The sequence below is a fragment of the Gopherus evgoodei genome, chromosome 10, assembly GCF_007399415.2.
Source record: "Gopherus evgoodei ecotype Sinaloan lineage chromosome 10, rGopEvg1_v1.p, whole genome shotgun sequence".
Classification (NCBI taxonomy): domain Eukaryota; kingdom Metazoa; phylum Chordata; order Testudines; family Testudinidae; genus Gopherus; species Gopherus evgoodei.
This window is the reverse complement of record NC_044331.1, coordinates 595,903-611,867: the sequence shown is the minus strand read 5'-3', so window position 1 is coordinate 611,867 and position 15,965 is coordinate 595,903. Positions and strand designations below refer to the sequence as shown.

General features: G+C 43.7%; 1 protein-coding gene across 20 annotated transcripts in view; it reads left to right on the top strand.

The window, feature by feature from the left end:
• Nucleotides 1–15,965, top strand: part of PPIP5K1 (diphosphoinositol pentakisphosphate kinase 1) — a 232,677-nt gene that overhangs the window by 50,112 nt on the left and 166,600 nt on the right. For all 20 annotated transcript variants that reach the window (XR_004002272.1, XR_004002273.1, XM_030577306.1 and 17 more), the window contains one exon: nucleotides 4,265–4,488. Coding sequence is in view for 18 of the 20 variants with exons in the window: in XM_030577306.1 (XP_030433166.1) it covers nucleotides 4,265–4,488 (224 nt within the window). In the remaining 2 variants the exon portion in view is untranslated. The remainder of the gene's footprint in view (nucleotides 1–4,264; nucleotides 4,489–15,965) is intronic.

Here is a 15,965-nt window from a genome sequence, read left to right as displayed (position 1 = left end):
AACCTAAATCTCCCTTGCTGCAGTTTAAGCCCATTGCTTCTTGTTCTATCATTGGAGGCTAGGGTGAACAAGTTTTCTCCCTCCTCCTGATGACACCCTTTTAGATAGCTGAAAACTGCTATCATGTCCTCTCTCAGTCTTCTCTTCTCTTTTCCAAACTAAACAAACCCAATTCCTTCAGTCTTCCTTCATAAGGCATGTTCTCAAGACCTTTAATCATTCTTGTTGCTCTTCTCTGGACCCTCTCCAATTTCTCCACATCTTTCTTGAAATGCGGTGCCCAGAACTGGACGCAATACTCCAGTTGAGGCCTAACCAGCGCAGAGTAAAGCGGAAGAATGACTTCTCGTGTCTTGTTTACAACACACCTGTTAATGCATCCCAGAATCACATTTGCTTTTTTTTGCAACAGTATCACACTGTTGACTCATATTAAGCTTGTGGTCTACTATGACCCCTAGATCTTTCTGTCATACTCCTTCCTAGACAGTCTCTTCCCATTCTATATGTGTGAAACTGATTGTTCCTTCCTAAGTGGAGCACTTTGCATTTATCTTTATTGAACTTCATCCTGTTTACCTCAGACCATTTCTCCAATTTGTTCAGATTATTTTGAATTTTGACCCTGTCCTCCAAAGCGGTTGCAGTCCCTCCCAGTTTGGTATCATCTGCAAACTTAATAAGCGTACTTTCTATGCCAACATCTAAATCATTGATGAAGATATTGAACAGAGCCGGTCCCAAAACAGACCCCTGCGAAACCCCACTTGTTATACCTTTCCAGTAGGATTGGGAGCCATTAATAACTACTTTCTGAGTACGGTTATCCAGCCAGTTATTCACCCACCTTATAGTAGCCCCATCTAAATTGTACTTTCCTAGTTTATCTATAAGAATATCATGCGAGACCGTATCAAATGCCTTACTAAAGTCTAGGTATATCACATCCACCGCTTCTCCCTTATCCACAAGGCTCGTTATCCTATCAAAGAATGCTATCAGATTAGTTTGACATGATTTGTTCTTTACAAATCCATGCTGGCTATTCCCTATCACCTTACCACCTTCCAAGTGTTTGCAGATGATTTCTTTAATTACTTGCTCCTTTATCTTCCCTGGCACAGAAGTTAAACTAACTGGTCTGTAGTTTCCTGGGTTGTTTTTATTTCCCTTTTTATAGATGGGCACTATCTTTGCCCTTTTCCAGTCTTCTGGAATCTCCCCCGTCTCCCATGATTTCCCAAAGATAATAGCTAGAGGCTCAGTTACCTCCTCTATTAACTCCTTGCGTATTCTAGGATGCATTTCATCAGGCCCTGGTGACTTGCAAGCATCTAACTTTTCTAAGTGATTTTTTACTTGCTCCTTTTTTATTTTATCTTCTAAACCTACCCTCTTCCCGTAAGCATTCACTATATTAGACATTCCTTCAGATTTCTCAGTGAAGAGCAAAACAAAGAAGTCATTAAGCATCTCTGCCATTTCCAAGTCTCCCGTTACTGTTTCCCCCTCCTCACTGAGCAGTGGGCCTACCCTGTCCTTGGTCTTCCTCTTGCTTCTAATATATTGATAAAAAGTCTTCTTGTTTCCATTTTGTGCCTTTGTATTTCTAATCTTGCCTCTGCATTCCTGTGTTATTTGCCTATATTCGTCCTTTGTAATCTGACCTAGTTTCCATTTTTTATATGACGCCTTTTTATTTTGTAGGTCACGCAAGATTTCGTGGTTAAGCCAAGGTGGTGTGTTGCCACATTTTGTATCTTTCCTACCCATCGGAATAGCTTGCTTTTGGGCCCTTAATAGCGTCCCTTTGAAAAACTGCCAACTCTGCTCAGTTGTTTTTCCCCTCAGTCTTGATTCCCATGGGACCTTACCTATCAGCTCTCTGAGCTTACCAAAATCCGCCTTCCTGAAATCCATTGTCTCTGTTTTGCTGTACTCCCTTCTACCCTTCCTTAGAATTGCAAACTCTATGATTTCATGATCACTTTCACCCAAGCTTCCTTCTACTTCAAATTCTCACAAGTTCCTCCCTATTTGTTAAAATCAAGTCTAGAACAGCTTCCCCCCAGTAGCTTTTTCAACTTTCTGAAATAAAAAGTTGTCTGCAATGCAGTCCAGGAACTGATTGGATAATCTAAGCCCCGCGGTGTTGTTTTCTCAACATATATCTGGATAGTTGAAGTCCCCCATCACCACCAAATCTTGGGCTTTGGATGATTTTGTTAGTTGTTTGAAAAAAGCCTCATCCACCTCTTCCACCTGATTAGGTGGCCTGTAGTAGACTACCAGCACGACATCACCCGTGTTTTTTACCCCTTTTAGCCTAACCCAGAGACTCTCAACACTTCCGTCTCCTATGTCCATCTCCACCTCAGTCCAAGTGTGTACATTTTTAATATATAAGGCAACACCTCCTCCCTTTTTCCCCTGTCTATCCTTCCTGAGCAAACTATACCCATCCACACCAACATTCCAGTCGTGTGTATTATCCCACCAAGTTTCAGTAATGCCAACAATGTCATAGTTGTATTTATTTATTAGCACTTCCAGTTCTTCCTGCTTATTACCCATACTTCAAATAAGAGTAGCCTGGGTGTCAACATAGAACCATAGGAATGTGGGGCTGGAAGGGACCTTGAAGTCATCAAGTCCAGCCCCTTGTGCTGAGGTAGGACCAAGTAAACCTAGACCAGCCCTGACAGGTGTTTGTCTAACCTGTTCTTAAAAACCTTCAATGATGGAGATTCCACAACCGCCCTTGGAAGCCTGATCTGGAGCTTAACTACTGTTCGAGTTAGAAAGATTTTCCTAATATCTAACCTAAATTTCCCTTGTTGCAGATTAAGCCCATTACTTCTTGTCCTATCTTTAGTGGACTGCAGAACAAATGATCACAGTCCTCTTTGTAAGAGCCGTTGTCATATTTGGAGACTTATCAGGTCCCTCCTCAGTCATCTTTTCTCAAGACTAAATATACTCACTGTTTCAAACTTTTTCTCATAAGTCAGGATCTCTAAACCTTGTATCATTTTTGTTGCACTATTTTATATTTTCTCAAATTTGTCCACCTCTTCCTAAAGTGTGGTGCCTAGAATGAGCACACTACTCCAAATGAGGCTTCACCAGTGCCAAGTAGAGCAGGACTGTTACCTCTTATGTCTGACATATAATAGTCCTGTTTAATACACCTCAGAGTGAGATTAGCCTGTTTTGCAACTGCTTCACATTTTTGACTCGTATTCAGTTTGTGATCTGTAGAACCCCCTGATTCTTTTCAGCAGTACCACCGCCTAGCCAGTTATTCCCCATTTTGTAGTTGTGTATTTGGCTGGATTTTTTTTCCTTCTTAAGTAAAGTACTTTGGTGGTTTCATTTTATTGATTTCAGACCAGTTCTCCAATTTGTTAAGGTTGTTTTGAATTCCGATCCTGTCTTCCAAAGTGCTTGCAACCCCTCCCAGCTTGGTGTCATCTGCAGACTTTATAAGCATACTCTCCACTCCATTATCCAAGTCATTAATTAAAATACTGAATAGTATCTACCCAGGACTGAGCCCTGTGGGACCCCACTAGATACCTCCTCATAGTTTGACTATGACTGATTTGATAACTGCTATTTGAGTGTGGTCTTTCAACCAGTTGTGCACCTGCCTTGTAGGGATTTCATCTAGACCACATTTCCCTAGTTTGCTTTTGACTGTCACACATGACATTCTCATAAGCCTTACTAAAGTCAAGATAGATCCTTTTTATTCCTCCCCCTGCTTCCCCCCCAAGCACACACAAGGTCATACCCCTTTCACAGATGGAAATTGGGTTGGTTTGACATAGTTTATTCTTGACAAATCATGCTGGCTATTGCTTATAACCCTAATATTCTCCAGGAGCGTACAAATTGATTGTTAAATAATTACAAGATAGGCTGAGTACTATATAATGCTGCAGGACCTCTTTTAGTACATCTACACTGCACCTTTAAAACTTGCAGCAGTGAGGCTGAGCCTGGGTCTGTAGACCTCGGGCTCATGCTAAGGCACTAAAACGCTGTGTAGACATCTGGGTGCAGGCTGGAGCTCAGGCTCTGAAGCCTGGGGTCATGGGTGTTTCTCCAGCCCAAGTATGGACATTTACACAGCTGTTTTTAGTACAAGCTGGAGCCTGTAGCCCTAGCTCTGACACTCTGTGCTGCAGGTTTTCAAACAGTGTAGAGACCCTCTGTTCCCTTTTTAAAACATACTTGCTTTGTTCTTGCTGCTCTTTAGACCTGCAGCTGTACCACAGCGAGACTTTGGAGCTGATGCTGCAGCGCTGGAGCAAGCTGGAGAGGGATTTCCGCATGAAGAATGGGCGCTATGACATCAGCAAGATCCCTGATATCTATGACTGCATTAAATATGATGTACAACACAATGGTACCCTGAAGCTGGAGGGCACTGCTGAACTCTTCAAACTCTCCAAAGCCTTGGCAGATGTGATCATACCCCAGGTACAGTCTGGCTCAACTCTTTCCCCTCTCTCCTAGGAGTGGTGTCCGCTCTCAATACTGGAAGTGTCTGGCATGGGTCTCACAAAGGGGTGCATCTTCAGGCCCCTCAGGTTTCCCCGCTGTGTGAGCAAACACCAGAAAGCGATTGGTTGGTGTTTATAAGAGGATTCACTGTATTGATTAGTTCCTACTTCTTCTGTATTTTCTGACTTGTAGGACCAAGGCAGCTACTCTGCAAGCCTCCCATATCTTCTAGATAGTATTGTCCACTGGGTCAGCTTGCCCCTCCCTCGCTGTCTTCGCCAGAAACCTTTTCCTAGCCTTGGAACCTAAGTGTTCCTAGCCCACCTACAGTTCCTTCTAACCACTGAAGGTGCAGCAAGCTTGTATCAAGCACGTAGAACACTGCGTATATTTTGTTGGGGTTTTTCTTATACCGTTTAGGGGCAAATTTTGCTTATAGTTAAATTATCAGCCAACTAATCCAATTTCTTAAGTCAAAAGTGCAGAAGATGAGATGTCTATCTGGCATGGGCTTCCTCTAGACTATCACGAGCAGAAGAGTAGGCTCCCTCACAACCCCACTGTCAAGGGAGACTCTTCAGGTCTGCTGAGCTAAGGTTAGCCGTGTACAAGTCCAGCATCAACATACAGGATTGGCCTGCAGAGATGGGAAGGCTGCCTCAGACCCCAGTTGGTGGGAAAGCTCTTCAGGCCCAATTGATGAAGTCTGGCTATCAAGTTAAGGATTTGCTCTCTATTAAGATTCCTGGATAAGTCCAGGTCAACCTGGCAGACCTGGCTGTATGCCTAAAGTGGCTCCTGAAAGTCAAAGGCCATTGTCCACCTCTGAAACCAAAGCGCATGGATCCAGTTGTCTGGGATCCAGCCAGCATGAGGATCCAACCCCTTTGAGGAGGAGGAGTCCCTTATCTAGTGATTCTGTGCCCTGCATGGGACCATTTAGGCCAGTGGTTCTCAGACTTCTGTACTGGTGACCCCTTTCACATACCACGCCTCTGAGTGCGACCCGCCCCACCCCCCCAAATGAAAAACACTTTTTTAAATATATTTACCTCCAGCATTTATAATGGTGTTAAAGCGGGGTTTTGGGTGGAGGCTGACAGCTCGTGACCCCCCATGTAATAACCTTGTGACCCCCTGAGGGGTCCCAACCCCCAGCTTGAGAACCCCTGATTTAGGCAGAGGCCCTGGACCTATCCTGTTCAATGGAGCCTGGTACTGCAGGTGTAACACACCGTGATCGTTAAAGAACTGCTTGTCTTACTGGCTTTGTGCTCAAAATGGTGATGTGAGCATCCTTGTTGAGGTCCTTCCTCCACTGGAGAGTGGGAACTACATTGCAAGCTTCTGATGGAGTTCAGGATGGTGGATCTGTTAATGGGATGAAGTCTTAACGATGGTCTTCCTATCTGGTCATGTTCACATGTAAACGCTTGATGCCCTGCTTGTCTTGGAGAGGGTTTTCCCCTTACAATGCCCTGTCTTTCAGGCGCTCTCCTTGAAAGTCAAGAATGGGACAGAATCCATTTATAGACTCTTAATAAACTGATTGCTGAGGCTTCTGGTAGTAAGTTCTGAAGCTATGTTCCCTGATTCCAAGAAGGGCCTGTTGTGGTTCTCTTTGTTTCCTAGCCTACCCCCAAGAGCTCAGCTGAGCCCCAGAAATTCAACTTCCCAGGATTGGGTTTGAGAATCTAGCACTGGGGATCTAACAGGCTCAAAAACTGCTGTGTGGCTCATGTCTGAGGACATGTCATAGGCGCTGACTCCATGGGTGCTGTGGGGCTGGAGCATCCATAGGGAAAATTTAGCGGGTGCTCTGCACCCACCAGCAGCCAAGCTCCCCCATCTCCATCCCGTCCACCTCCCCTGAGTGCAGCGTCTCTGCTCCTTCTCCTCCCAGTGCTTCCTGCTTGCTGACTAACAGTTGTTTGGTAGCGCTTAAGACTTTCCGGGAGGGAGGAGGAGGAGTGGAGACATGGCACACTTGGGAGAGGAGGCGGTAAAGAGGCGGGGTAGGGGTCGGGACTTGGGGGGAAGGGAGTGGAATTGGGGCAGGGTGAGGGTGGGGCCATGGGCCACAGGGGTTGAGCACCCACAGGGCAGAGGGGAAGTTGGTATCTATGTATGAAGTTATGATACAGCCTTTTCCCCACCTAGTCCTTTTGATTCTAAGGCATCTTACGGAGCCAAAGGTTTCACTATTAATGCCATCTTCACAGAAAAACAAGCCTCGGAGGATCTGATGAATAGCTCCACAAGAGGCTGCCTGTTGGCTTCAGAGTTTTTCTGCCGCTGTCATCGCTTGGCTGGCTCTTTTAAGGTGAGCTGGGCTCAGCCTTCCCTGCGATGGAGCAGTTCCCGCAGCTGATCCTGACTGGCTGGGAATCAAGTGGCTCAAGGCAGTTATCAGATCCAAGTGGGGAAGAGTTGGGTGACTCATCAGGGGTTGGGATAGTTGCTGGAGGGAGAGTCCCTCCTGTGACTGACCCTGAAGGGAGAGGGCAGCAGGAGAGGATGAGGCTCTTGTGGCAGAGCTGAAAAAAGGCCGTCGCTCAGACAGACAGCTTGGAAATAGACTTGGAATAAGGCTCCAACCTGGGGAGAATCTGATTTGGGAAAGGACTCTGGGATGAAGTCCTGAGGGTGGAAGCCAGACCTGCAGGGATAAAGTCCCGAGGTCTGCACTATCAGTGAGTGGGGCAGAAGGTTAGCCAAGGAGAAGTGGAAGATCTTGTTTTATGCTCTGACTAGACACTCCTGCTTGCCAGGGTCTCCCTGAGAGCAGGTGGACCTGTTGCAGGACTGTTGTTTGGGCTAGGAGGGAGATGTTGTGCCACAGCAGGTCACAAGGGGTTGCAGAGAAGATACCCTTGCAACAGGGCTATGAGGCAGCAGTACGAGAAGAGATACTGGGAACTCTCCCCTTGTGCAGGAAAGGATCCATGGAGAAGAATGTGCTCTCAATCCACTTTGGACCTAGCGCTATTGGTGAGGGATCATGAGACCTACTTTGATATCCCCTGGATCTGGCAGCATAAATGCGCTAATGACTGTCTCTCTGACATCTCATAGGAGGGAGTACGAGCAGACCATTTGTGTTCTCAGAGCTACTGCCCTCAGATTTGTCTGCTTAAAAACCAGGAAGTAAATGTTTCAGTTCTGATTCTGGAGTGGCTCCAGCATGAAGTACACAGCAATCCAGAGCATCAGTGCTAAGCATATCTAGATACCATGGAATTTTCAGTACTGTCTTTGTCTATTTTGTAACCCATGTATGGATAGTGGAAACACCTAAGGGCTCCCATTTTCTGCTTTACCAAACCCTTCTTGGAGTTGATGGAATACACAGGGTGTGGTGGACAGTCAGGCCCAGAAATTGACAAGAGCCTCTGTAAAAGAGCTCTGATTCCTCCCATCTGGAATGCAATGCATCAAGGTTTTTATTTGTAGTATAAATAAAAACACCAATACAGTGCATTCCAGATGGGAAGAATCACAGGGTGTGGGGGTAGGGGTGGGAGTATTAAAAGTGTTACCGAAATATCGGGTCTGCCTAGCTGAGAGCCAATTAACAGCCTGACAGGGATAAGGAAAAATGTTTTATTCTGCAGAAAAAGGAGAGCCTGTACCTTGGTACAAAAGACTCTGTCTTACACAAATTTCACAAACCTTTTATACACATTCAGACAAAGACCCTTGCGTGTTAATACTTGATTGGTAAGTGTAAAATCTCATGTTTCCCTTATCTAAGTAGAACTAACTGGTTTGAAGCAGGCTCTTCCTGCTTTGAGGCAGAGGAAAAGAGAGAGTGCAAAAATGCAGGCTACTGTGTCCATGAGCAGTACTTACTCCCCCCCCCCACCTGCTGGCCGCTTGTAATCTGTTAAGGGGGGGGTCAGCCAGCTTTCACAATCCCCCCCTTCGGGCCTGGCCTCTATATGTAATAGATTTACCTTCAAGCTGAAGAGACAGGTACTGAGTTGTCTTATGGACAGCAGAACCTTTGGTTACAGTATTATACAGACATTTTTTCTCGATGCGAGCACAAGCCCCCTCTATTTCAGCATTTATAGCATCTAGCACACGTCTATTTTGCAAAGCCACTTCTGCTACTTCATCAATCTCTTTTTGTAACTTTTGAAAAGCATCTATTAATGCATTAGCTGCTTTCTTAAGCCCTGCAGAACTATTTACAACTGCTGTCTCTAGTTCAGCTACCCCCAACTCAGGAATGATTGCACGGACAAAAGAATGGAATCCTGTTTATCTGACAACTAAGGGATTGGGGCACTGACTATAAATCAGTTAGGTATACCAGGTGGTCTAATTTCCCAGATGTCTCAGTGAATAATCCAGTCCCACATGCATCCTCTCCATGGACCCGTCAGGATTCGGTATGTGGAAGCGCACCCCCCCCAACTGGTCCAAGTGCTTGGAAGGAGCACTGTGAATGTCCACACTTCCACTCAGAAAGTGTCCAAATATGTCTCCATGACCACAGATCAGATGGTACTCCTGATGTGTCTGTAAGGGCAGTGGGCCAAGTCTGGTGCTCAAGATCACTCCAAATGGCCATCAGTTGGTCATTCAGGAAATTCTGAATGTCTAAACATACTAAATCCCACTGCAATGCCTTCCTAGCCTCAGTGATATTCAATACCATCTCTGTTAGTAACTTCTGGGTCATAGAACTAAGGATGGAAATAACATGTAACTCACCAACTCTAGCCTGTATTTGGGTTAGCTGAGCTCCAGAAATAAGGCTAGTGGCCTTTTCTAGTTGGCCTGATTTCTTATCATGTTTTTGGCTTTTAATAATATTTCAAATGGCTGCTGCGCTATTGGCCCCATCCCATGGGGATCCAGTCAGGTCCCTCTTCTTCCAGAGGAAATAACTCAGGCCCTCTGTTGTGCTAATCTAATGGCAGCCCCTAGTGTTGTATTAATCACAGTCCAGTGATATCCTAATACATATCTCTTTGATGTAGTACTATATCACATCTGTTGGTTGTATACCTTTAACTAATCTCAGGTACTTTCAAGAGGCATTGACATTAATAGCCTAGGAGGGGGTGTATTACAGGGTAACAGGGGAGATAGCAGGGGCAACAAGGTGCCCGTGGTACCTGTTATTTTAAATCCAATTAGTGAGAGCAATACATACTGAAGGATTTATCCAGAACACAGGGCACAGCCTGTAGAACAAACCCCAAAATTTAATTAATACCACAATCCCAAGCATGGGTCCCACAATTTTTTTTTTCTGCCAGTGTATAATTTTTTGTTTCTTCACCAGGGTCAGTTTTAAATGTCCTTTTTAGTCAGGAATCCCTGGACTTTGGCAATTTTAGTGGAGTGAGTGTTCCTTCTTTTTCCCTGAAACAGTCGTCGTTCAGCATCCTACAGGGGAGAGGTTGCCAGCACATTACCCTCTAATGGTTTTGATTCTTCTAGAAAAATTCAAAGGCACAGTAGATTTGTCAGTGGACAAGGGAGAGGTTACTAGCACTTCACTTGTACTTTTCCCTGCTGTCCAGAAGGCGCAGTGTAGCTAGAAGGAGAAATAGGCTAAGCATCAGTAGGAAATCCTCCTGAGGTGGAGGGATCTTTTTGCAGTGAGAATCTTGGGTCCAAGCAGTCAGTCTTTGGCACTTCACAGCAGTGTTGGTAGTTAGCAGGACTTAATAAGGGCCTTTCCAGGGTGGAGCCAGAGCAGTCTTTCATTGGTGGACCTTTACATTGATCCAGTCTCCTGATTCCAAGGAGTGGCAGGGCTGCTAGGGTCTTTGGGTAGTGCTTTTTTACCTGTGAGAAAAGGAACCTAACACATTTCATTAGTGCCTGGCAGTGTTTTGCAGATCTCATAGCTGCTTGGGCACATTCAAGCCCCCCTCCCCCCTTTTCTTGGTTATCAGCCAAGTCTTAGCTGTGAGCAGTGTCCTTGAATGGAGCCAGTGTCTTATCAGTCTGCTAGCTATTTTTTTTTTCTTTCCAGTTAACTCATTCTGTTCTTTTTTCCTTCTCCCTTTTTGGCTTCTTTTAACCTACAAAGGAAACTGACTCTTCACTCATACACCTTTTCCCAACAACGAATACACATTCATTGCCATTATACAGTACATTATACAGTTGGGGGGGTCTTATTATTTAATGTATGCCACATATACCCTTCCACTAAAATAACTTTATTACAGAGCTTTGGAGCAACAAGCCAGGACAAGCACACCCACTTTGAGGAGTTCATTCAATTCAACCTCTAGTCCAATAGCTTTCCACCATCCCCAGCGCTCTGGCTAGAAATCTGAGGTAGCCAGAAGGATCCCATGTACAATATGGGGAGTGGGTTAACCTTTCATGTCCTTGCTCCCAAAAACTGTTGGTATGCAAATTTTAATAACAATTTTAAATTAAGATTTGGCCAATGAAGTTTTTTTTTTTTTTTTTACTTAAGCAAATGTGTTAGACTTTAGTATGTCATATTTTCCTGATTTATCCAAACACTTTGTATTCCAGGTTGAATAAAACAAGTATCTGCATTCCAATCCAACCCCTCTGCCTGATTTCAAACCAGACCATCCCATGAAAACACTAAACACAACATTTCCGGCCACGAGACAAACACCACAAGACAGAACATAGAACGCAAAACATAATTTCTATTGTGCCAGTAAATGCATGATATGTTGAATGCTGTTCAGCTGGCATCAGTTTTCTCTGATTATCTGAAAGACAAAAAACAGAGGTCTGCCCCTTCTGGGCAGTCAATCATTACTTAAATTTACAAATATCCTTGTTGATTTCAGGCAAAACAGAGGAATTACCCCATATTTTTTTTGTATTTGTTTCATAGGCAGCCCAGGTTTCAATGGCTTCTACCTTATCAGTTAGATAATTCACATTAATACAGATGCTTTCTCGCTTGCTTTTGGATCCAAAGCTATCCACAGCTTAAAGATTCTTACCTTAAATGGGACATAATTAACTTTTACCGGAATTTTGATTGCTTTTTACTTTTAACTCCTGCTTTCAAACACTGAAAGAAAATCACTACTTATAGTGCCCCTTAGAGCCTAATAAAATTTCAATTACATAGCACTGTATATGTTTCTTTAGTTAGTTCAACTAAATTGTTCATAGCCAAATGATTGCAATCTAATAATTTCTTTGCCTGAATTTATTTACAAACATTTCAAAGACACCAAGAACTTTCCTCTTCAGCATTTTACAAAGTTCAACTGCTGTTCCCTCCAGCAACTACAGAGTTAACTTCTCACTCTTCCTTAAATCACTTGCTTGTCTCCCAACAGCCACTTTTATCAACTCAAATCACCATTTCAAGATATTTTCCTGGGTATTTGAAATCCTCATGCTCACACTTACTTACTTCTTCCTTCCACTATACTCTCAGAATTTCCAACCTGTTTTCCAATCTCTCTGGCTGTTGCCTGCCCACCTGGGGCCGATCTTGCTTTTCTTGCTGAACTGCCCCTTCCATGGGCACCAACTTGTTCCACTACCAGTTTAGCTAGGAGGAAGGGCTTCTCAACTAGCTTCCACCCCTCCTGGTCTCTTCCCTTAAACATTCTTACTCACAAGACTACCCGAGTCCTCCCTTGTGAGGCTTGCCACCTGGGCAAAAACGCATGGTCCATTGGTGTTTAACTATTCAATTTCCTCTTGATATTCCTTCCTGAACACCAGGTAAAGGCCATTTACTTAACATATAATCCAAACTCCTTTAGAGGGTTTACCCAGAGACCCACCCATCTGTCTGCTGACACTCAAACAGAAAAGAGAATTACACAGAGAACAGAGGGAATTACAGTCTAATCCAGGTTTTTCCTACTTCTATTACACTGACCGCTACAGGGGATGGGACAGAAGGATCTCAATTCAACCTCAGTGCTTCCTTGCACACATGGCTTCCACTCCGAGGAATTACGAACGAGAGGTTCAGTTCCGCCCACACTCCTAACGCCCAAATGTATACAGAGAAGAAAAACAACAGTAACCGTTAAACAGAACAGAACCAGAAGCAGATAGTGTACCAGAACCAGATAACCAGATAAGAGGCCCGCCTCGAACCAGATAGTATTTCCTTATCCTATTAGGGCTCATCTTATCAGATCACGAACCCCAGGGGCTGTGGAGAATGAAGAAGAGGGGTTAAGCACCCCAGTGGCGCCGCTCCTAGTTTGCCGCAGCCGTCCGGAGTCCAATGTCCGAGCTAGGAGAGTCCCATCTGGGTTGCCAGAAACTGTTACCGAAATATTGGGTCTGCCTAGCTGAGAGCCAATTAACAGCCTGACAGGGATAAGGAAAAATGTTTTATTCTGCAGAAAAAGGAGAGCCTGTACCTTGGTACAAAAGACTCTGTCTTACACAATTTCACAAACCTTTTATACACATTCAGACAAAGACCCTTGCGTGTTAATACTTGATTGGTAAGTGTAAAATCTCATGTTTCCCTTATCTAAGTAGAACTAACTGGTTTGAAGCAGGCTCTTCCTGCTTTGAGGCAGAGGAAAAGAGAGAGTGCAAAAATGCAGGCTACTGTGTCCATGAGCAGTACTTACACCCCCCCCCCCCCACTGTCCGCTTGTAATCTATTAAGGGGGGTCAGCCAGCTTTCACAAAAGAAAAATCACTAAGCTTAAGGGTGTGTGAGTTTTGCTTCTTGGTTTAATGCAAATACAAGTTTGACAGCTATCATACAGTGTTGGCAGTTGGAGTACCTGGCATGGGGAAAATGACTGACTGTATTAACACCCTGAAGGATATAGTACTTGCTATCAGGTTTCAAAGACAGAGGTCTTATTTCCAGAGGTATTCAAGAGGGACTTACCCTTCTGTGCAATAGTAACATCAAAACTACAAGCAACAAGCATGATGAGACAATCTTGAGAGAGGGCCATTTTCATATCTTAATCTATCTTGCTGAACCTTATCTCTGGAGTCCAGGAAGACCTCTACCAATAAAACTACATCTTACCCTTTGGCCTTTCTTTGGCAGCAAGTGTTCCATTAAATGCTTGGCTTTCAGGACTATTTTTCATGAATGTCAGGGTGTCTTCATCTGTGTCCATGCTTGCCCTTCAGTAGAGGATGCAGATAATTTGTCTCTAGTATTTTATATCAGACACTTTCATCCATACTTTAGGTTTGGGGGTGAAGAAGCCTTGATATTTACCAAACCTGCCAAACTTTCCTGCAGTGAACAGGTTTGTTACTTGTGCAATTACATGATAACTTTAAGATAAGGCTATGTCTGAAGCCTTAGCACAGCTGTTCATGCCTGTACCAGGGTCTCATCTACCAGAGGGAGATAAATTGACAGACTCTTTGAGCAGAGTTTTTATTCAATAGCACAAGTGCTCTTTTCAAAGTCTCTAACTTAATTTTTATCTGCTTTTTTGCAACTGGGGTAAATAGCACTTATAGAGCTAAGAAAATAGTGGATTTTTCAGTTTAGTTCAGATCCCTTCTGGAAATAGATCTTGTCAAACTAACTTGATATCTTTTTTGGGGAGGGGAATGAGATTACATGTTTGGTTGACAGAGGTAATAGTGTTGACATACTTAGACTTCTATAAGGCATTTTATTTGGTACAGCATGACATTTTGATTAAAAACTAAAATAATATAAAATTTACACACAAAATGGTCTGAATTAGCTGTTACCACTCAAGAAAGAGCTCTTAGTGTCATTGTGGATCATTCTTTGAAAACATCCACTCAGTGTGCAGCAGCAGTCAAAAGCGAACAGAATATTGGGCATCATTAAGAAAGGGATTTGATAATAAGACAGAAAATACATATTGCCTCTATATAAATCCATATTACTCCCACATCTTGAATACTGTGTGCAGATGTGGTTGCTCCATCTCAGAAAAGGTTCAGAAAAGGGCAACAAAAATGATTAGGGGTATGGAACGGCTTCCATATGAGGAGAGACGAGTGAGACTGGGGACTTCTTTCAGCTTGGAAAAGAGACAACTAAAGGGGGATATGATTGAGGTTTATAAAATCATGACTGGTCTGGAGAAAGTAAATAAGGAAGTGTTATTTACTCCTCATAACACAAGAACTCGGAGTCACCACATGAAATTTATAGGCAGCAGGTTTAACACAAGCACAAGGAAGTATTTCTTCCCACAGCGCACAGTCAACCTGTGGAACCCCTTGCCAGAGAATGTTGTGAAGGCCAAGACTATATAACAGGGTTCAAAAAAGAACCAGGTAAGTTCATGGAGGACAGAACCATCAATGGCTGTTAGCCAGGATGGGCAAGGATGGTGACCCTAGCCTTTTGTTTGCCAGAAACTGGGAATGATTGACAGGGAATGAATCCCTTGATGACATGTTATGTTCATTCCCTCTGGGGCACCTGGTATTGGCCACTGTCAGAAGACAGGATACTGGGTTAGATGGACCTTTGGTCTGACCCAGTATGGCCATTCTTACATTCTAACATTGCACCCATTAAATGGATTAAAAATTGGCTAACTGATAGGTCTCAAAACATGATTGTAAATGGTGAATCATCCTCAAATGGGAATGTTTCCAATGGGGATCCTGCAGGGATCGATTCTTGGCCCTGTCCTATTTAACATTGTTATGACTTGGAAGGAAAAAACAAAATCATCCCCAGTAAAGTTTGCAGATGACACAAATTGGGGGTGTGGTAAATAACAAAAAGGACAGGTCACTGTTCCAAGCAATCTGGATGTAAGCAAACATGTTTTAATATGGCTAAATGTCAATGTATACATATAGGAACAAAGAATATAAGCCATACTTACAGAATGAGGGGTTCTAGCTTGGGGAAAAAGTGACTTTGGGTGGGAAGGGGAAGATTTTTGGATAATCAGCTGAACTTGAATCACAGGACTGGAAGGAACTTTATATTTATTTATAATTGGAAATATACCTTTGTCCTAGAACTGGATGAGACCTTGAAAGGTCATCAAGTCCAGCCCCCTGCCTTCACTAACAGGACCAAGTACTGATTTTTGCCACCAATCCTTAAGTGGCTCCCTCAAGGAGGGAACTCACAGCCCTGGGTTTAGTAGGCCAGTGCTCAAACCACTGAGCTATCCCTCCCTTTTTGAGAGGTCATCTGGTCCTGTCCCCTGCACTCATCACAGGACTAACTATTACCTAGACCTTTCCTGACAAGTGTTTTGTCTAACCTGCTCTTATTCCACCACCTCCCTAGGCAATTTATTCCAGTGCTTAACCACCCTGACAGGAAGTTTTTCGTAGTGTCCAACCTAACCCGCCCTTGCTGCAGTTTGAGCCTGTTGCTCCTTATTCTATCCTTAGAGGTTAAGGAGAACAATTTTTCTCCCTCTTTCTTGTAACAACCTTTTACATACATGAAGACTGTCATGTCCCCTCTCAGTCTCCTCTTTTCCAGACTAAACAAACCCAATTTTTTCCAATCTTCC